The sequence below is a fragment of the Parasteatoda tepidariorum genome, chromosome 2, assembly GCF_982258835.1.
Source record: "Parasteatoda tepidariorum strain Cologne lab strain chromosome 2, Ptep-v5.0, whole genome shotgun sequence".
Taxonomy (NCBI): domain Eukaryota; kingdom Metazoa; phylum Arthropoda; class Arachnida; order Araneae; family Theridiidae; genus Parasteatoda; species Parasteatoda tepidariorum.
Genome location: NC_141756.1, coordinates 29,169,085 through 29,193,000, shown reverse-complemented (window position 1 = coordinate 29,193,000; position 23,916 = coordinate 29,169,085). Strand labels below are relative to the sequence as shown.

At 29.7% G+C, this 23,916-nt stretch overlaps 1 protein-coding gene across 1 annotated transcript in view; it reads right to left on the bottom strand.

The window, feature by feature from the left end:
• The window catches only part of LOC107453956 (uncharacterized), a 30,861-nt gene that overhangs the window by 5,706 nt on the left and 1,239 nt on the right, over positions 1 to 23,916 (bottom strand). The window contains exons 2-4 of the mRNA XM_043053955.3: positions 8,274 to 8,378; positions 7,051 to 7,158; positions 1,066 to 1,167 (exon numbers count right to left, since the gene is read on the bottom strand). Coding sequence (XP_042909889.2) covers positions 1,066 to 1,167; positions 7,051 to 7,158; positions 8,274 to 8,378 — 315 coding nt within the window. The remainder of the gene's footprint in view (positions 1 to 1,065; positions 1,168 to 7,050; positions 7,159 to 8,273; positions 8,379 to 23,916) is intronic.

Genomic DNA, 23,916 nt, shown 5'->3' with positions numbered 1-23,916 from the left:
TTATTTAACAAAATCTAATATTTTTCCTATTTTACAGAAACAATTTAAATTAAGCCACTAAAAATACATAAAACACTAAATTTAGCTAATGGAGCGTGATTTCAATTTTTGACATAATGCAAACACTATTCAATTGAATATCTAACTGAGATTCTAATTTAAGTTGGAATTAAAATCATAACATTGACTCATAACATTGGAATTGAATCTCAAGTCGTAACATTGACTTGAGATTCATTTACAGAGAATACATAAAAGGAATTATTCAATATAAAATCGTACCTGTCGTTTAATAAGCTCACATTTGATTCGGCCCACATTGGATGAGACGTCACAGGCATCGTAATGGCGTGTGAGTTTAATTTTTAACATAATGCAGAGTTGAATATCTAACAGAGATTCTAATTTCCATCTTGATGCATAACATTGACTTGGGATTCATTTACAGAGAATACATTAAAGTAATTCAATATAAAATTGTAGCTGTCATTTAATAAGCTCACATTTGATTCGGCCCACATTGGATGAGACGTCACAGGCATCGTAATGGCGTGTGAGTTTAATTTTTAACATAATGCAGAGTTGAATATCTAACAGAGATTCTAATTTCCATCTTGATGCATAACAATGAAATGAGAGTTATTTACAGAGACGAGATTAAAGGGATACACGAAATCATTGTCAAATTATATCTATATTATATCTATCATGGACGAAATATCTATCATGGACGATATATCTATCGATAAATTGGAATATCTATCATGGACGATATTCTAGAAACTATTTAAATCTATATAAGCAGATCTCTAACTCGATGATGGGTATTGTGTCAGAAAATGGAATAATATAATATAAGGAACGCAATTATATTTTATAAGGATTGAATAAAACAACATTTCTTTTAAGCCTCTGAGACTTCCTGCATCGAAACTGGCTAAACCAGATGCTAATAAGTAGCTGATATACAGCATTGTGGAAACCACGACCTATAGGAACTATTATTGTAATAGATGATTTATCTTTAGAAGAAATTTCCAATCTATAAAATTGTGCTTAACTTACTTGTGCATTTACCATCTTCTATAATGTATCCCTCTCCACAAGTGCACACTTTAGACAAACCATCTAAGTGGCAACTTATTGCATCATATCCACAATTACATTCTATCATGAAATAAATAAAAACAGTATTTAATTTGTAAATAAAGGAAATGCAAGAAATAAGAGAAAATTTACGATTCGTAAAGCTCAGATTGGATACAAAACATCACCGAACGATTAATTTTTGCATTCTAATAAATAAACTGCAATTTTTTTAAAATGCTAAATTACTGAATCTCACTTTTTTGAATTAACTGGGACCCTTATCTGTCCAGATTGCCAGAAAGCTCCATAATAAATTAGAAAAATTTCATAAATTTCGGAAATTCTGATTATTTCTATCATGTTTTATTTTTTATTGACGTAATTGAAACACGGAGGTGTATCTTCCAATCAAGTTAAATCGAGATGCATCGGAATTCTGGCTACAATCTAACTACATCGGAAACGATGCTACATCGTTATCCGATATCGATATAAATCACATTCTAGGAAGGTTCTATCTAGAAAAATTATACCAACCTCAAATAAAAACAATAATTCGGTTGCATCTAGTCTACTTAAATATGATTAATTATTTAAGTAGACCAAATGCAACCGAAAGCAATTAAACTTTTGAACAATTATACTATATATATATATATATATATATATATATATATATATATATATATATATATATATATATATATATATATATATATATATATGTATGTATTCTTATGCGGCACCATAAACTCTGATATTTATTTGCAACAATATAGTTATTATTCATCTCATAGTCTTAAATAACAGTTTAAGTAGTATTGAACATTTAGATATACGTTAAGTATTGATTAAAAATATTTTTGCATTTTTATAGAATCAAAAACTTAGGTACGACGTAATTATATAGAAACAATGTAATATGAAAAAAATGGATAAATATGACAACCGATGCTGACGTCGTCAGGGGGTACCAGCTCCGGAAGTCATAAAAGCAAAACCTGTTCTATCGAGAGAGCATGACAAAAGTCTGAAATTGCTCTCTCTGTACTCCAAAGATTTTGCCAAATTCTAGGAAGAGAATACAATTCAAAATATAAAATACATAAAGCAAATACAGAAGAATGAAAACAAAACAAATACATAAGAATAGTACGCACAAATACTTACTTGAAACAAAAATCAAATTACCAAATTACTCTACTGACTGTGATACACAACTAAATTGAAATAAACATAAAAACAACGCCCCCTAATTTGCGCAGAAGAAAGAAAAAAAGGACAGAAAATAAGAAAGAGTCAGAAAATAGTGACATCTTTAACAGAAATGCTTGACCGGGGCAACTCGATCAATGCTTGGATCTTGCCCTATTAAAAGAAAAAACTAATAATTCTCATCAAGTTTAAAATCAATATTACAAAAATTAAATGGAAAACCATTATTTTCCAAATTTTTAAAAAAATTACTTGTTACCTCTTGAAAACTATCAACATTATTACAAATTTTATTAATTCTAAACAATTGAGAAAAAACTAAATTTTTAAAAATTTTGCTGACTGCACAAATTAGTATCAAAATTACAGAAAAAAAATAACTTTAAATTTAAAAGCCTTTCTTTTATCATAAACACGAATTTTAATTTGTTTATCAACAATATCAATTTTAAAATCTAAATATTCAATATTTAAGCAGTTTTCATTAGTAATTATATAGATTTATTTTTGATCCTTTCTAAAATGGCTGTAGAAATTTCAAGCATAAATGGTGCTATGGCCAGGATGTCGTGATAGATAAGTGAGTTTGCCTTTTTCGAGCTATAACATAAATATAATACTCGAGTTACAGCTCGAATAATAAAGCAGGGATAGGTTTTTTATCTTATTTCATGACAGAAATAGAAATAATTTACAATTTCTGCGACCTTCTACGCTTAAATGTTTTGAACTCATACTTATGGTGGTTTGTGTGATTTTGTTGCCACTCAGTCTAAGCTTCTTACTTCCGTTTTGTCTATTTCTTGCTAACATTTTGATTTGCATTTTTGGAGTTTGAGAATCCTGCACTTCGGTAAGAAAGAGAATTGCGTTTTATGTTTTTAAATCTCACTTTAAGCTAACTTAAACCTACAATAAATTAGGTCATATAAGATTTTCATATATATTGATGAACGAGAATGATTTCCACTGACTTTTAACCCGTTTTATTTGTTTGTAATTATTACAAAATAAACTAATTTATGTGCAAAAGATTCCTGAATGAGAAAAGATTTGATAGCTGCTAAACGAATTTTAAGTTATTAATAAAATTTTATGCATAGAGAACTTTCTCATAGTCTCGAACATCTCTTGAAAATAGTCTAAAATGAAATCCTAGAGCTTCCTCTCGGATAAAGCTATGGGCAATAGCAAGACAGTGAAAACTTTGGTTAATATATAGTATAAAACTAATTAAGGTGTTAGGATGGAAGGAGGGCTTGAAGGGCTAAAATATTTAAATACAGTTATGCTGTGAGTTAGGCTTTGTCATTATTAAAGTTTATATGGTGTAGGAGATAATTTTGAAAGATGACAACGCTGAGTCGCTTAAGGCGGCTAGTATACCTAAAAATGTAAATGAAATATGATATTGCTGTTACAAAGTATTCGAGTATGACTTTTATAAAAGCTGCTTGTTAAGACTACATCTTTGCAGGATCTATTATTAATTTTCTTCTTCTTAGGTTTTAGAAATGGGGAAATTGCTTAAATTGGAGACTTCATCGTAGAAGGCAAGGGAACAGATCAGTCTATCATGTCCCATTTCTAACCAATGATTACTTAATGATTTGTCCACAAACACAAAACTCACCCTTTAGATATTTTTAGTCGCTTTATCAATACCAGGATCACATAAAAGATTTCCGAATAAAGGATATTAGAAATCAGGAAAGGGTAAAGCATATTTAGAAGGATTAAATAAAACCTTCGACTCAAAATTCCAATGTCTTCAGTTGCTTATAATTAGTTTTTCGTACTTTTTGACCCTAATTCTGATTAGCAAGAGTCTTAAAACTTCCTGGCATTTTTTCACGCCACCAACAAGCCTTTCACATTTTGGTTAATTTGAGAAAAAAAATTTCTTCTAACTGAAAATAAAGGAAAAAATAGTTTTTGGTAGGAAAATACTAAAGGTGAAGGAATGCCTTCAAGTATGAAATGAATGAACTCATGAATTGAGAATATCCTGTGCTTAGTTACAGTTGAATTTTCAATTGTTCAAGTTAGAAGTGCATCACTTCTCTATTTAAAGAGTGCAATTCAGATTGTTTATAACTATACTATTATTTAAGAAGTGATTGCTGAATTATCATGCATATAGTTACTTTTATACAGTTGCAAATGGATTAAAGCAGGGTTAAAGAATTCATGCCAAATGGAAATTTCCACATGCATAAATCAGGCACTTAGCAACTTTCAGTTTGTCAGATAGATACAATATTATTTGACGAAAATTATTGTATTACGGTACAAAGACATTCCATAATATAACTAACCATAACACAATTAGAAAGCAAGTAGAAGTGTTCAGTTGCCATTGCTAAAATTAGAGACTTAGCGTCTTCTAAATTAGAAGAACACATTTCATCCTGTTTCATAGCTAAACTAGCAGCCGTTGGTGACCGGTTTGGTCATATTTCGAGAAACATAGAAACTTTAAGGGTAACTAAGCCAAATGCACGGCATAGTGGTATTTAAATATTCTAATTCTTCAAGCAAACCAACCCAAACACCTTAATTAGTTTTAAACAATATGCATTAACAAATCTTTTCACCGTGTAGCTGCTGCCTGCGCGAAAATACTTTGATTTCAATTGATCTTAGTAATAATTTAAAATTTTTCCGACAGCTATCAAATCACAAAAAATACCGTAAGTATGAGTTCAGGACAGTTCAGCATAGTTGTGAGTTTCTATAATAATCACTTGTTTTCCACGAGTTTATATGCAATACTTTCATATTTAAACATGCCTGTCTTTTATTCAAGAGATTTTTAATATACTTCCTAATTGTATTCATTTATAACATATTGCATTACAATGTTGACCAATTGATACATCAACGTAAACAATTGCGCGCTGGTTATATATATATATATATATATATATATATATATATATATATATATATATATATATATATATATATATATATATATATATATATATATATATATATATATATCATATCAGGGTAACAAACCCCGATATTTGGTTATTGTTTTAATTTGCATTTGTAGAAATAATAAGTCGATAGATTTTAACAGGCTTTATTTACTGGATTTCCGTCAAAACGACGGAGTTCAGATGGTAAACATGAAACATCAAAAGACACGCGAAAAGCATCGGTTCTTAGCTCTTAGGTTTTATACGATACTTTCAATGGGTAAACAGGGCAGTCATATTGCATTAATTGTATTCCTACGCCTCATTAAAATTATTTATTACTCATGGAAAAACGTTTAATCTTTCCTTATATGGAAGTGAAAGATCTTAAAATAACTCCTCTTTTGAAACATAAATCTAATTATAATTCATTGGCATGTTTTCAGCCTTGAAGTTCGAAAATAGAATATCTGCATTTTATGAACACGAGAAGTTTTAATGCTTTTATTAATACAAAAGTATTTTTATAACTTTTGTATTACATATATATATGTAATATATATATATATATATATATATATATATATATATATATATATATATATATATATATATATATATATATATATATATATATATATATATATATATATATATATATATATATATATATATATATATATATATATATATATATATATATGTCACAATAAAAAAATAAAAACATAAAGAAAAGAGGGACAGAAAAACGAAGAAAATTAATAAGTTTTATTAACTGCGCATAAACCGCAAGTATATAGAACTCGTAAAGTATGCTAAAATATTAAGAAAATTTATTTTATTATTACTTATTATTATTTTGTTCTCCATATTTTAAATTTTTTTAAATAATTAAAAAGATATATATTTTTTTACTTTTGAAAAATATTTTCAATAATTTTCTTCTCCTGTCACAATTTTTTTTTATTATTTTCCGTATTTTCTGCCTTATTTTTCGTACTTCCGTATATTTTAAATAATGCAGACACATTGTGACATGTTAACTGTGTATAATATCTCCATGAATGATTATTTGCAAAGTAAAATGAGTATAAGACATGCAAGTTACTTACGGCGCATACTGGCCTGACATTCGCAACGACTCACTTCTATTCAATGGATGATATATATATATATATATATATATATATATATATATATATATATATATATATATATATATATATATATATATATATATATATATATATATATATATATTGAAAAAAGTGGTAGAAACGCAATATATTTTTGCTTATTTATTATCTCTCTAATTTTTCAATCGTAACTACCACTACGACTTACATTTTGAATTATTCATATTTTAAAATAAAATCATTCTTTGCATTCCCTGTCTAGAAAAATTGCTAATTTCAGTATATTTTAATAAAACATTTGTCAACACTTTCTTTATTTTCTGTCGCCCGTGGCAATCCTGCTGCTACTACTTATATTATTTTATTACTTATATTATTTATACTTATACTACTACTTATCTACTACTCATACTAATTGGGTAAACAATCATTCATCGATATACTGTTATTTACCAAACATGTTACAATTGTGCTTGCACTACTTTAAAAATATGGAGGTTATATATTCAGTTAAAAGTGATTTTATGGTCAGATAAGCAAACATGATGTGAGTCATTTAGATTTACATAAAAACTTACATTTGATAAACCAAATAAAAATATAAAATTTTTATTTTATGGGGAATGATATGGTGTTTTTTTCTCTTTTACTAATTCTAATATTTATAACCAAATCATACTTACCTACACATTTTTCGTAATAATCGCTAAGTAAATAATTTTCTGGACATGTACACACTTTTTTGTTATTTTTGAAAGTGCACGATGTAGCATGGCTTCCACAATAACACCCTGTTGAATAAGAATTTTCATTTTTACCGTGTTTTAAACGCATTTACTTCAATACAATATAACAACAATTTAACAGTGAATTGTTAGTGAACGATAATTGCTAGTGAAGATTCCATAATACCGTACTATTTAAAAAGATATTTCCGTAAACTTATTGCAATTTATTCAGTGTTACACACTCTAAAAATTTCTGCATGGAATCATCTGCAAATCATATTGATTGTAACTGCAGACATTTTTGATGTAATTTTTTACGCTTTCTCAAAGACTGTAAATCAAGCTAATTCTATTGTTTTAATAACTATTTGTAAAATGAAATTTATCTATATTGAGCCTGCTTATAACACTAATTTATTCTATCGGAATGAAAAAAAATCTTAGATGCTTGCTGAACACTTGCCTAGAAATTATTAGTAATTCGAAGTTGAATTAAAAAGAAAAAATAAAGTAGTTAAGCTTTTTCTTCATAGACCTAACGTGTATTCTCCCTTCAAAACTCAAAACACAATATTCCTGAATGTGCAGCAATTAGTATAGTTTCGCAATGTATAGTTCCGAATGTATCACAATTCGTATAGTTTCACAATATATAAATTTGACTGTATCGTAATTCGTATAGTTTCATAATATGTAGTTCTAAATGTATCGCAATTCGCATAGTTTCGCAATGCATAGTTTTGATTATCTCGTATAGTTTTAAAGTATAGTTTCACAGTTGTGAATGTATGGCAATTCATATAAACTATAAAGATTTCGTCGTTAGACTGACGGGCGAAATTCTTGCACGAAATTTTCTTGAACCTAAACTTGGAATTCCATACATATATACAAAAGCCTGAACTTGGGAGATATTTTATGTAATTTTGCTGATGCAAACTTTATTTAGAAGAATAAAAATGTCAGAGTTTAAATTCTGTTTTTATATGCAGCTAGTTTCTTTTAAAATTTTGTTAACTTATACTCACAAGTTTTTATCACGTAACATACGTAAATAATAAAAATTAAAGGATCGGTTTCTTATCTTATTAAAGGTCGATAATGACATATAGACGATATAAATAACATTGTAAATTGGCAAAATTTATTAAGAATAATAGAAAGGGAAGATTTATTACGTTCACACTTTTCATTGTTTTGAGCGTAATCAGTCATACAGTTGCAAATTTTTTCACCATATGCGTTATAGTGGCATCCTCCTGACCAAAATCCACAGTCACATTCTAGAACAAATATATATCCATATAAATTAGATTTTTCATGTAGTTGAAACGTATAGAGTAAATATAGTTTGATTTTCGAAGGAGAGATGATTTAAAAAAAAAAGAAGAAAAAAAGATATATATATATATATATATATATATATATATATATATATATATATATATATATATATATATATATACAGTCAAACCCCGCTATAGTGAACACGGTTTATAGTGAACTTCCGGAGATATAGTGAACGAAATGTTCGGTCCCGTGCCTTGCTATACACGTATAATGTTATTTTTTGTGGATATAGTGAACCAAAAAGCGAGGAAGTTGGATATAATGAACATTTTTCTGTCTTCAACTGGTTTTTTTCTTCATTTTTTTGTAATAATTTTGAAATTTCATCTTCAAAATTAAAATATACACCGATTTTTAAAACCATCTATAGAGGGGAATGTAGCGATAAGCATCTTTTCTTGTTTGCTTCTTTTATCTCACTTTCCCATCCCTAAACAAACCAAGCAGATGTTTCTAACCCAGGCAGATGATGGTGCACCTGTAAGGTGTTAGTGGGATCAATATGCATTTTCTGTCAGAGCGAATGAGACATTATTGGTCAACACTAATATGTGTTAATAAGACCCTCACTTCAACTCCTTTTTGCTCTCAGTTCAGTTTAAAAAAGACTGCAAACAAGTTTCTCAAATTTAACTATGGCGCGCAGTAAACGTACAAGTAAAACGTTCTTTATTGATGATAAAATGGGCGTAATCAGAAAAATTGAAAATGGATGCAATCAATCTGATATTTGCAGACAATATAAACTATCCAAATCTGCAGTTTGTAACATGTGAAAAAATAGGCAGTTAATAATTTCTGCTCATGAAAAAAATTTAGACGCCAGAAAAAAGTTGAGAAAAGCAGATCACAAGGATGTTGAAGAATCATTACTGAAGTGGTTCAGCATTAGAAGAAGCCGCAATCTCCAGTATCTAAACAAATGTCGATGAATTTGCTAAGCGATTTTATGAGACTACTTTCATGTTTGGTGGTACAAACAAACAGGTTTAAAAAGCAGAATAACAGATAATTAAGAAAAAATTATCTGAGAGTCGGGAAGTGTTTCCATATCTGATGTTGAGGATTGCTCATCAGTTAGTGATTACTAATTTTTTTTTTGCACGCAAGAAGAAGAGTAATAAAAAAGTAACACATTTTTTGCTACTACATAACATTTTTCAGTCATTTATTTGAATAATGTGTAATAAAAGGGAGGATTTAAGGAACCATTAGTTAAATTGTCTGCATAACGGATATAGTGAACCGAAATGTCGGTCCCTTGAAGGTTCACTATAGCGGGGTTTGACTGTATATATATATATATATATATATATATATATATATATATATATATATATATATATAAAAGTTCAAAATGAAGAATAAAACAAAGAAAAATTAAAGACATGAAAAAAAGGGGGTGGGAAATAATAAGTAAAAAATAACAAATAACAGTTTATTAAAAAAAAATAAAAACAAAATAAAAAATAAAAAATGAAATGTTAATTAAAAAATCGGAAAAAAAGCCGGAAAAAAAAGCCGGAAAAAAAAAGATATAATCTTTTCTTCAGCCCACACGATTATATCCGCAAAACAGAGTGCTTTTCTTAACTTACTTAGTAGTAGTATACCACCCGGTATAAGCGGCGGAAGTGACGTCACAGTCAACCGGAGCTTATTTCTGCCCAACCGGAAGTTGCTTATTTCTGCCCCTGACATAACCGGAAGTTGCTTATTTCTGCCCTCCTATAAACCGGAAGTTGTTTATTTCTGCCCGCTTGCTTATTTCTGCCCGCCTGAAAATCGAAACTTCGTCTGCAACGTCATGGGGAGCTTATTTCTTTTTTTCTTAAGCCTAACATATTTTTAGTTTCGGTTTCTGTTTTTAATTTAGTTTCGTTTTTTTAAATATTATTTAATTTATTAGTTTTTTGAGGGTGGCAACACTTATTATTTTAATATTAGTTTTTAAGGATGGCAACATTTAGAAACTTTGTTATTTGGGGGAGATATTGTATATTATGAAGTTATGACGTCATCTTTTATGACATAACACATAAATGATATCATGCTTTTGATCTAGTGGCGCCATCTATGTGTAATAAAATAACTTTAAATCTATTTTAATTTTTAAATCTGTTTTAATATTATTTATTAAATATAATTAAGGCTGAGGATCGAACTCGCGCCATTAAAAAGCCTTCGTGGGTCAGTAGTTGGATATCATAACCACTGACCCACGAATGCTTGGTTAGATATGTGTTAATAAGTTTAACTTTTGTATAGTGAACACGTGTATAAATAAAAACTGTTTGATATCGATATCTTAATACAGTTTAATCGATATAGTTTCACTTAACCTTTGACAGTTATTAAATATTTATTTCTGCACCTCTTAATGTTATTATAACTTTCTCTGGATGGCAACGGTACTGACCATACACGTGTTAATTATAACATAATAAATACATGATATCATATTTTAACTCTAGTGGCGCCATCTGTGTGGGAATGTTAGAGATAAAATAACTTTAAATCTATTTTATTATTTAATTTAAATATAATTAATGCTGAGGATTGAACTCATCATGTGGTGATAAGAGATAACGATAAATAGAGGTAGCGAGAGTAAAGTTTTTCATTCATCATGGATCTTTTGAAGTTCAAACATCCCTTTACAGCTGTCCTCGCAGGTCCAACAGGTAGTGGTAAAAGTTATTTCATAAAAAATCTGATTGAAAACCAAATGATACATCCTTTTCCAAAACATGTGGTATGGTGTTATGGCGTTTATCAAAAATTATATGATGAGATGCCTAATGTTGTTTTTCAAGAAGGACTTCCCTCCGATTTGAATCAATATTCAGATGCATTAATTGTGATTGATGATCTCATGAGTGAATTGGGAAATGATCCTCAATTGACGAAATTATTTACAAAATTTTCCCATCATAAATCTCTTAGCATTATTTTTGTGGTTCAAAACATTTTTCATAAAGGAAAGGAAATGAGAGAAATATCCTTAAATGCTCATTATCTTGTATTATTTAAGAATCGAAGAGATCAATCGCAAATTACACATTTAGGACGTCAATTGTACCCTCGTAAAGTTAATTTTTTTCAAGAATGTTATGCTGATGCCACATCAAAACCTTATGGTTATTTACTCATTGATTTAAAGTGTGATACGGAAGAATCTTTACGCATGCGTACTGGTATGTTTCCTGGAGATACTTATTATGTGTACCAACCTCGATAATTTCATTTCAACTGTGAATTTCAAGGAAATTAGATGACAACTTTAACCATTGTTTTTGAAGGTTTTCAACTTTTATCAACACCTATAAATAGGACAGACACTCGAAATTCAAATAATTTGAAAGTAAGATGTCCGTATGTAATGAGCGAACATTAGAGCTCATGAAATTGATCTCTAAAACTAAACATTGCAAGTCTCTTTTAAAAAAGTGTTCAAAAAGTGAAATAAAAACTTTGTGTGAGTGTGTATTGAATGTATTGTGTGGTAATATACCACTCACGAAATCTCAGAAAAATAAACTAGCTCCTCATAAAGAAAGTTTAAGAAAACTTTCTAAGAAGAAATTGCCATTGTATAAGAAGAAAAAAATTCTTGTACAGAAAGGAGAAGGATTTTTATCATTTTTATTACCTGCAGCTATTTCTGTGATTACTTCTTTAATTCATGGAGTATAGTAAGAAATTTGTGTTGGTTCCGGAGGATAGAGTACAAGTAGCGGAACACTTATCACAATTGGATCAACAAATGAAGAATATTCTACAGAAAAAGGACTTAGCAGATGACGAGAAAGCAACTCTGTATTTACAAATATTGCAGAAGTATACGCACTTTTCAATTTCGAGACCGAAAAAACCAGAACCTCAAACCGATCATGAGGAAATTACGAACATAGACAATCCTCTAGTAGAGTCTGCAGAAGAGATCTCTTCAAATATCAAAAAAGAAACTGAAGACTTGGAGGGAAAAATTCTAACTGCTGTTCCAGTTCGATTTCAAGAAAAAGCTAAAGATATGTATCAATTCTTAAAAAATAATGAATCTCTCCTTTGGAACGCTAAAGGTGAAATTATTCATGAAGATAAAACTGTTCCTGGAAGTAATATAGTAAATCTTATCAATGACTTTTTGCGAAATAGAAAATCAGCTCCAGTGGGGAGAAATGTATTTTTAAAAACATTAAATGATATTCAATTACCATCACATTTAGATGTAAATAAAAAATTGTATAGTAAAAATAAAATTGTTAAGAAACCTATGATGTATGCCCGCAGAAGTGCTTGGGTGAAACTTTGAATAAAATTTTATTTATTTTATTAAAATGTATTTTGTCTTTATTGATCATTTTTTCACAGGTGAAAAAGTTTATATTATCAAGGAAAAATTTCACCCTTTATTAATTAATACAAAAAGTTTTAGAAAGAGGGATAGAATTTTCTGAAAAACTGGAAATTTCCTTTTTGCAAAAACATAAATATTTTCTTAAAAGATAGAAATTTTTTTATAAAAATAAAAATATTTTCTGAAATATTAGAAAGTTTTGTTAAAAAGTTTGAAATATTTTTACGAAACTAGCAAATTTTTAACAAAAAGTAAAAATATTTTCTTAAAATAAAAAATTTTTGTGTAAAACATAATGTTTTCTTAAAAGATAGAAAAATTTTGTTAAAACGTTTGAAATATTTTTACAAAAACAAAAAAATATTATCTTAAAAGAGAAAATTTTTTGCAAAAAACAAATATTTTCATAAAAGATGGAAAGTTTTCCTCAATAATAAAAATATTTTCTGAAAATTTTGTTAAAAAGAATTAAAAATGTTACACTATTGCCTACATAACAATATTTAAATGTAAAATTTTATAATAATGACATGAGAGACACTAGATTTAGTTTCATTCCTTTTTTATTTTCTAAACACAAATCTTACACCATATTTTTTCTTTACAAATTGATACATCTGAAAATCATTTACATATAATTGATTTGAAATATGATACATAGAATAGCCTTGACAGCGTTTGAGTAAAAAGTAAATACAATATTGTCCACATACATTGGATGTAGGTGATTGAAACACTTTGGAATTCCATAGTACGTCCGTGTAGGAAGCGGTATTCACGTTGTAAAATCCGGGAGGTTTCCCATATGAGTCATAAAACTCTAACTGTCTTTGATCATTCACAAATAACGCTAGCCAGTGAGTTCCAGGTTGTGATGAGTCATCTGAATTCGTGATAGCACATGTGTTTTCTCGGAGACTCGGAAGCGTATCTCTTGAATATACGCCTTGAAAGTAAGGTGTTGTTATCTTATCTTGCGATAAAATGTAGAATAGTTGCAATCCATCCATTCTTCAATTTCCGAAGTCGAATAAAATATTTCTTGACTTGTTAATTTCAATCAAATTTTCCAATTCGGCAAAAACGATAACGCATACTGTTTTTTCCAGTGATTTGGCAAATTTCAGTTCTAATCTCAAATTGCTATGCTTAATCAGATTTAAATGTTCTCCTGAACATAGATCTGGGGAGAGATTAAATCCAAATAATGTATTTCCGTTCCTGTAGTCTTCTCTGGAAATAAATATTCCTCTATCTTGACCCATTCGTTCCGTTACATCAAATAAAGTTTGATAGGCACGAATGTATTGATTTTGTGAAAAGTTGAGTTCCAATGGATTATGGGGGACAGGTTGTCCATCTACATACACTCCAATAAAATTTAAATCAAAATGTTTAAAATCAAAAGGAGATTTTGTCAATGTTCCATGAAAAGCTTCATTATCTACACAACCAATAATAACCTTTTTAGGCATTTGACCCGAAAATATATTATCTTGAATAAAAGACATGCTCCCTTTAGGAATTGAATACACTTTGCATAGGACTCGATTAATGGGGTATTTTGCACTTGTTTTCTCGAGTGCTTTAGCATGACAAAGAAGCACTCCAGGGTTCACACGAACTTTTCGAATGAATAAAGAGACATGATCCAATACTACTTTAAATCCTTCAGATCCTTGTAGACAAAATTCTGGTTTGCTTCTTATTAGTTTTATTTTCAAATCCACTAAATTGAGTAAAAGACGTTCTTGATGAAATAAATCTGAATGAATGCAGCCAATCATGTCCACTGTTGCGCTTTCTTTGAAAAAAGCAGTTCTTTTATTTAAACCATCCTCAGAATCTTTATAAAATAACTCAGCAGTTAATTGAGATGTTTTGCTATCATATCCATGGTTTAGGAGAGTTTCAATATAGGCCCTATAGGGATAGGTATTACTTGAATTGGAAACTGTACGATCGTTTAAAGACACATCTACTTGAGAAAATAATGAATGTAGAAATAAATTCACAGGTCCTATAACATCATCTTTAGTGATAGCTGTATTGTTCGTTTTTACTATTTTCGCTTTCACATACAATTGTGTTTGACTGAGATCTATGTAATCTTCTACACTTCCAGAGACATGAAACTCTACGGGAGCATTATCAAAAACGTTAGAAAGAGGATGAAATTGTATCCATTGACCATCTTGAATAACTGTTTGAGTTCCAGGTAAAGTAAAAAGTTCCAATTCCGATTTTACGCACTCAGGAGAATCTTTCAACAAAAATGCCATTTTATGGATCAAAAATATCACGTCCACTCACTTTGCGTGCTTTAGATGAAATGAATCGTTTTTGCTTCTTACGCTTCCTTTTATAGTTTCCTTTCCCGACCATAGACTGCACTTTATCAATAGCTTTTCGTGCTAGATTTTTTCCACTTTCTTTAGTTCTTGTTTTGACGGCTTCCTCAAAGTTTTCTCCAGATAATACATCAGATGCTACTCGAGTTCCTGTTTTTAAAACTTCTTTTCCAATAGTTTTACCACCTCTTACTAAAAAGGGTAGTGCTGCTCTAAATAATCGACGAAATATACCACCAAGTCCATAGCCCTTTTGGAAATTAACACCTTTATAATAGGGCAAACCCGAGCCAATTTGACTCGCATAATGATCTTCGAATTTTTCAGCACAACAAACGTACGGTACACTCATCTTGACGTCTTCTCTTCAAATGAATGATTCAAAAAACGCATCGTACTATTTATAGTATTTGTCTCATGCGGAAATGTAAAACTATAATCACTTTACCACTTTCAAAAGGTACGAAATCACCTGAATTCAATCTGAGCTCCACATGGATAGTTTGAAAGGAGTGTCTCGTTAAAGGTAAGTATTGAGGTCTATCATAATACTGGCTAATTGTTTCACCATCATATCCTTTTATTCGAACGATCCGCAGTAAAGGAGCTTGCGTATCTCCGACAATTTGTGGTGAAATTAAATCTGAGTAGACGTAAAAAACAGAAAAATTAGACCACGCGTCAGCCACAAATTCGCTTTTCTGGTTACCCGTAATGATTGCATCACGTTGAAATCCTAACAATTCACCTAACTTTTCTAAATGAAGGCTGCAACCTTGAACGGCGTTAATTTTAACTCGTTTCGTAGCTTTATTGTAATTTATTGTAAATCGACTAGGATTTTTAGGTAAAGCAAGTTGTATAGCTGATACAATATCGAACATTGATTCATAACAGCCCACATCAATTGTTTGCTTAACAGTCGATATGATATTACCGTTACTTATCTTGTAATGAAAATAATTGTTACTTTCATTTACGTTCAGCCAAGAATGCGGATAGATGATTTCAGATAGGCCTACTTCCCATTCCGCTTTTAGATGAACTGGTATCGGTAACTGCGTCTTAAAATGGGAAATTTTGTTGTTAGGAAAAAACTGCATGGAGCTATCAGAGGGTAACGTCACATAGAAAGACATTTTTGAGAATGAGTCTTCATAGGTTAAGTTTCACTATTTATACTTTTTGAATATCACTCACCCAGGCATTAAACTTTTCAGGATAACCTAGAAATTTAACAAAATATTCCGTGCTTCCTCCTTTCTTTCTCTTTTTGATAACTTTTTCTACGGGATAATAGCCCGAGTTGACTACTTTTTGTAATTCTTCTGCATAAAAGGTACCTTCGATTGATTCATTCATTAAATCTTTCAATTTATACACTACAGGATTTCGATGAACTATTTTATCTATGACAAATAATTCTCGAGTCCAATTATTTTCATATCCTTTCTCAAATGTAAGTTTTGATTTACTAATGCGAACAGTGTCACCTACTTGAAAAACAGGGTTATCAATATTCACCTTATCACTATATAAATTATTCCAAACTTCTTTTTGATTATCGATATTCACTGAGGCTGGTTCCATTTTTATACTTCTGTGTTTGGTATGATTATAACTATGGATTAATTTAGAAATGACGTCAATATATTTTTTCGTATTATATTCTGTAAAGTATTTCCACATCTTCATTTTTAAAGTACGGTTAAACCTCTCAACAATACTTGATTTAGTTTCATTATTCGTTGTAAAGAAAGGAACTCCTAAATTTTTAAGATACTGCTGTATAAGCTTATTAGTAAATTCTGTTCCTTTATCTGATTGCAGTTTCTCAGGTTTTCTTTCTCTAAAAATAGTTTTTAAAGCTGGCAATACATTTTTGGCTGATTTGTCTTTAATAGGAATAGCCCACGCATACTTTGAGAAACAATCTATACAAGTTAACAAATATTTGAAGCCATTATTAAATTTCGCTAAAGATTGCATGTCAACTAAATCAATTTGAAATTGTTCATCTATACCTCCAACAATCACTCTATTACGTTTAAATTTATGCCTCACAGGTTTATGCAAAGTATAAGAATCTTTAGTCTCTAACCATTTCTTAACGTCACTTTTCTTCACTTTACCTTTCACAGAATTATAAATAGCATTTACACTTCCAAAACTTCCTGGATGTTCAGGTTTCGTATAAACTGATGAAAGTAAATGATCCATAACCTATTTCAAAAATATTTTTTCTCTAATAACAGTTTTATTTCTAACAGTTAAAATTAACTCTCATAAACATTCTTAAAAAATAACGGTATACAATAATTTCAATAAAATTAAATAATAATACCTATTTAAATATAAAATAGTTTTCCTTATTGTATTGCAGCAATAATTTTTTCTTCTTCTATTTTAAGAACCTGAAAAAAGTATTATTTTGAAAAAGAAAATTCATGCCTGCTGAAAAAAAGAAATCTCGTTTCCTCTGAAAACAAAAGTTCACAGTAATTTTTACAAAATATAAAAATAACAACAAAATATTTTAAAACTTAAGTTATTTTATTTGCAAAAATCATTTTTAGCAGCAGTTAATAAAGTATCTAATTTGATTTCTTTTAAAAAACCTTCACACAAAAAGTCTTTAAGGGGTTGTCTAAACAACCTTCGTTCACTTAGTTCATTATTAAAATCCAGAGCAATATTCTCCACATGTAAGTCCAAACAAGATTCATTGAAATCGTGAACACTGCACACAACCTGGTCTAGAAAGTCAGCAGATCTGTCTACTGGCTTCAGACCTTTCTTCAGTCCAATATGTTTATACAACACAATTTTCAGGCAATCTTTCATAACAGGACCCGCTTCGTTGATGTCTGAATTCTTTGGCACCACTGGACACTGTTGATGGGTGGATTCTTGAAAAATGTTCAAAAAGTCCACGGACCTGTATTTTAAGTTAATATAGCCGAATGTCACACTATCTCGACACTTCTGTAGTTCTCTCCACTGTTTGAAACTGATTTCCGTCTCGTGCTTGTATACGCGGCCACTTCTGCAGGTATATTCGTCCACTAGCAGATACTTTCCCTCGTCATTCATCAGCACATAAAATTTTTCACGGGGATTAGCTGGAGGGATCTCTTCCAAAGCCATGTTGATGTCTGCAATGCCGAAGATACATGTCGGTGGACCATGACAGAAGCAAGTATTATACTGTTCAGGCTGTAGAGTTATACCATATCCTGAAGGATAGTATGAATCTCCATATCTGTTAAACCTTCGTATATGAATGGCTGATTTCTTGTTATACTTGCTGGCCAAAACGAATAAGTCCTCACCAATTGGAAAGCAATACTCTGGAAAGTTTCCCTCCTGGAACAAACCTTTCCTCCTCTTTGGTTCATCCTAATAAAATAAAAAGAAACACTTTTTTGAGTCACCAAGAACAACAATAACGTTTAAAATAAGTAACAACTATTAACAGAATGTAATTATGCTTTAAATTTAACTTAATTATACCTTTCGATTCAAATAATATTAAAGAATTTTTAAAGTTAACTAAGTTTTGCCACATGCTCTGCTTAAAAAAGAATTAATGCTAGAAGTTACAATAAAACAATTCTATTAACAATAAATTTAAAAGCATAGTAAATTACGAAGAAATCAATAGTACTTACTTCAGTTTCAACATGTTTTCTCTTTAAATATCCGTCCATAACGACCCGGTGAATCAAACAGTTTAAAAACTTAATCGAGACACAACAGCAGAACAAGTGAAATACAAGTGAATAAGAGGGGGAGGAAATTTAGTCACTCTATCCTTCTAGTTGCCAAACCAAGAAAGTATAACTTTAACAGCCATTCAGAAAAATATTAAGCTGTCACATGCTTAACTACTTACCAGCGCAAGTGAAAGGAACTGAATTCAACACATACGTCATAGACCAAGATCCAACTTGTTATACCTTATCAGAATGACTCGCTCTGTAATCAGTAGTTGTGTTATCACACAAAACACGTCACACAAAACAGGTGTATGGTCAGTACCGTTGCCATCCAGAGAAAGTTATAATAACATTAAGAGGTGCAGAAATAAATATTTAATAACTGTCAAAGGTTAAGTGAAACTATATCGATTAAACTGTATTAAGATATCGATATCAAACAGTTTTTATTTATACACGTGTTCACTATACAAAAGTTAAACTTATTAACACATATCTAACCAAGCATTCGTGGGTCAGTGGTTATGATATCCAACTACTGACCCACGGAGGCTTTTTAATGGCGCGAGTTCGATCCTCAGCCTTAATTATATTTAATAAATAATATTAAAACAGATTTAAATATTAAAATAGATTTAAAGTTATTTTATTCCACATAGATGGCGCCACTAGATCAAAAGCATGATATCATTTATGTGTTATATCATAAAAGATGACGTCATAACTTCATAATATACAATATCTCCCCCAAATAACAAAGTTTCTAAATGTTGCCATCCTTAAAAACTAATATTAAAATAATAAGTGTTGCCACCCTCAAAAAACTAATAAATTAAATAATATTTAAAAAAACGAAACTAAATTAAAAACAGAAACCGAAACTAAAAATATGTTAGGCTTAAGAAAAAAAGAAATAAGCTCCCCATGACGTTGCAGACGAAGTTTCGATTTTCAGGCGGGCAGAAATAAGCAAGCGGGCAGAAATAAACACCTTCCGGTTTATAGGAGGGCAGAAATAAGCAACTCCCGGTTATGTCAGGGGCAGAAATAAGCAACTTCCGGTTGGGCAGAAATAAGCTCCGGTTGACTGTGACGTCACTTCCGCCGCTTATACCGGGTGGTATACTACTCTTAGTGTTTTCATGTATTTATTTATTTATTATATATATATGCAGAATCTTCGAAGTTATATACCGAAAATAAAATAATCTCATCATAAATTGTATCGTTGTATAAATTGTATCGATATTCATAATTGTATCGTTAATAATTTCGCTGTTGGACTGACGGGCAAAATTCTTTCACGAAAATTTTGATTTAATTGATTTTGATAGTAATTTTGATTTAATTGATTTTGATAGTAATTTTGATTTAATTGATTTTGATTGAAATAATTGATTTTTTTTTATCTAAACTTAAAATTTCTTTTATGGACAAAAAATCCTAAACTAATAAGATATTTTAGGAAATTTTATTAAAGCAAATTTCATTCAAAGGAATAAAGATTTCTCTAATGCTAGTTTCTCTAATGATTTTGTTAATTTATTCTTGCCAGTTTACATCATACAACATACATAAATAATAAAAACTTCTTATAAAATGAAATTTCGATAATGACGTATAGAATATATAAATAACATTGTAAATTGGTAAAATAGATTAAGAATAATAGAAAGGGAAGAGTCATTACGTTCACACTTTTCATTGTTTTGAGCGAAACCAGCTATACAGTCGCAAATTTTTTCACCATATGCGTTATAGTGGCATCTTCCTGACCAAAATCCACAGTCACATTTTAGAACAAAAATATATAAATTTCTTAGATTTGTCATGTAGTTGAAACGAAAAGAGGTAATATAGTTTCATTTTCGGAGGAAATGATTTTTTTAAAGAAAAATATACCGAATGAATGAAGAATCTTCGAAGTTAAATACCGAAAATGAAATGATTCCTGCATAAATTATGATCTGATGAAAGTGTTTTCCCTTAACTAGTTGTAATCTCCATGGGGCTTATTTTAGAAAAATTGACAAGTAATTAGTCGTAAATATAAGATTATGTCATGTTAAATTGAGATTGCTTTAAGAGTGAAATGCGATTTTCTCTAATTGCATAGTTTACAGTGACAGCTTACATTGTGGCCCATTCTTGAAAAGTTTGAAAAAATTTCAATAGAACTTTTTTTCAAATTTTCATCAAAAGAATGTGAAATATTGTGTTTCAATACAATATTCTTGCACCATTTGTTGGTTAAACCGCTTTTATTGACTTCTGTATCAAAAAGTGCTTAATTTGGATCACTGAATGCAAAATGCAATGCAATATTTACGCAAATTATACGTTCTATTATAAGAATTATATTAAATCGATATTACATACAAAAATCAATAGTGGGAGGTAATTGATTATCATTTGAACATTGCGACCTAAATTTCGGACAAAATAAAAATGCAAGTACTCCTAAGTGTGGAACGGTAAAATTATCCCAAAATGTGGAACGGTTTCTTTAATTTATGGAAGATTTTGGACAAAATACATTGTGCATGCTAAATAAGGTAATAAAATAAGCTTCTTTGTATCCTTTACTTGAATAAAAGATTATTTTCATATGCGTTTATATATTTTGTGTTTTTTTTTTGAATTAGACAATGAAAGTATCGAAATTAATGACTGGTAATGTACAGTAGGTAAAAAAATAATAATATATGACTTTTTAATGTAATTAAATGTACTACTTAAAATTTGATTTTTCAGGAACCAACTGAGCGATTTTATTCAAATTTGCATTTTGTTACATGAAATTACACTCTTTAAAATAATGTAAAAATATGTACACTTTTCAGTTGAAAGTTTTTTTTTGTGCTTTAAATTAGCTTTGAATAAATGAGTTTTATAATAGCGTTAAAATTTTTTTTCCGAACAAAACCCTCACGAGGCACGGTGAAATACGCAAAAAGTAAAACTAGCATGAAAAGATCCAAACGTTCAACCACGGCTTTCCTGACTATATTTCAGTTTCTGATTTTATCTCATACATATATTAGTATCATGTTTTAGAAATTCTATGCTAATCGTAACTACTCCTTATAATTTGAGGTTGATGGTAAAAAAAAGATCGTTTCCACGTCTGATTTCGTAATTTAAGATGATCTCTGCTCCATTTAATAAGCATATTTAAGACCATTTTTTTAAATCAATCAAGAAATATTTCAGGAGTTCCTATTTTAGCGCTCTGCACATTTTATGAATCTGGGAAAAATTATAAGCTAGAGATGGGAAACACACGTGGCTGTCATGATTTCTTTATGCAGCCTCTATCTCTCAAAAATTAATCAATATTTAATTACGTAAATTATAGGAGTTTGAAAATTAATAGAATAAAATAACTTGTAGCCATCTCATGAACATAGCACGAATTACTAGTATGGCGCGGTGTTGCAGTTCCAGAAATCTTTCATATTCTGAAATCAATGCCATTCTCTTGCACTTTTCAGTTTGCCAAAGCACAATGTTGGAAATTATTGCGTTTTGTTCTTATTTTCAGCCAAGTTTCATCCCTCCTAAAAATACACTAACCCTGTTCTTGTCTTTACCCACCAGACATCGTGACAGTTGCTGTTCCACACGACAGACAGTACTTAATTTACTCCACTGCTCATCAGCAACCCTCAGCAGTCCACTGCATGTTGCTGAGTTGGTGATTTGCAGTTATCGGAGAGTGCTTTTAACAGTCTAATCTCGTATTACTATTATTATTGTGGAAATTTGGTTATTGTTTTTTATACATATATTTAACAGATACACTGTTTTATTGTATAGTTAGCTTTCGTGAAGGTACTATATGATATTCATTTTTCCTCCATAGAGTCAAATTCAATGGAAAAATCAAAACAGGCATGGCTCAGTTTTCGTACATAAGTATGAGTCAAATATCTTAGAAAGTAAAAGGGTTAAATAACGTTTCATATAATAATTTGAGATACTTAAAATATTTGTCCATTAATATAGGTTTTTTGAACAAATACTGTCGTATACTTTAGAAAAGGACTATTTTTTGTCAGGAAAATCGGTTTAAGTTACAACATGGTGTTGCACTATGGATCACCGTATATAAAATATGAAAAAAAAATTTCAAATAAAATTACGGTTAAAAATACCGACACACTGAATATAACAAGATTAAAATCTTTTTTACGCACAATCCATTTTTACCGGAAAATCTCTTACTGTAATTTTTAATGTGAGCAAATTACAATAATTTTTTAATATATATTACTGTAAAAATTACGATATATCATATTTTTGTTTTGTAGAATTTTACAGTAAAAATGGGTTTTACCGTAAAAAGTGCTAGCACCCTAATTGCTGGTATTTTTTGCCGTAAATTGGCTTGAATTTTTTTACAGTGAAACTGCAAGCATATAAGACCTATAATATAAGATAAAAATAAGAGTAGAAAGACGACAAAGAAATAAATAACAAAAATTTGAAAAGAAAAAGAATATTAAAAATTTAAAAATAGTTCAAAATTAAAAATATTTTTAACAACAAAAAGTTTTGATCTCGTCATTAGCTCACACTATTATACCTGCAAAAATAGTGCTTTCTAATATTATATTAATATAGTCAAAAAAACCATGAACCGTAATTTGCCGAATTATCCATAATTTAAATAAGTAAACTGATTTGACCGTAATTTGATCGAATTCACGATGTTCTGTGAGCTGAAATACAATATTATCCTTAAGCTCTTCATTTCAAACAATTATATCTAAAATATTTTAGATTGTTCTTTTATGCTTATTCCAATACTTGCTTCATTCTTGCTTACAAACTAGAGGGTTAATCAGAAACAATTATTGTCGACAGATGACACTGAAGAATAAGAACAATAAAACAATTGTGCCAGAATAACTATTTTTTGCAACGGCAACGTCGTATAGTCAATATAAAATTTGCATACGACCGAGTAAAATTTCAGTTACAATACTCTAAGAAGCAGCAAAAGCATTGTTTTAGAGTTTCTTGCAATAAGTTGCGC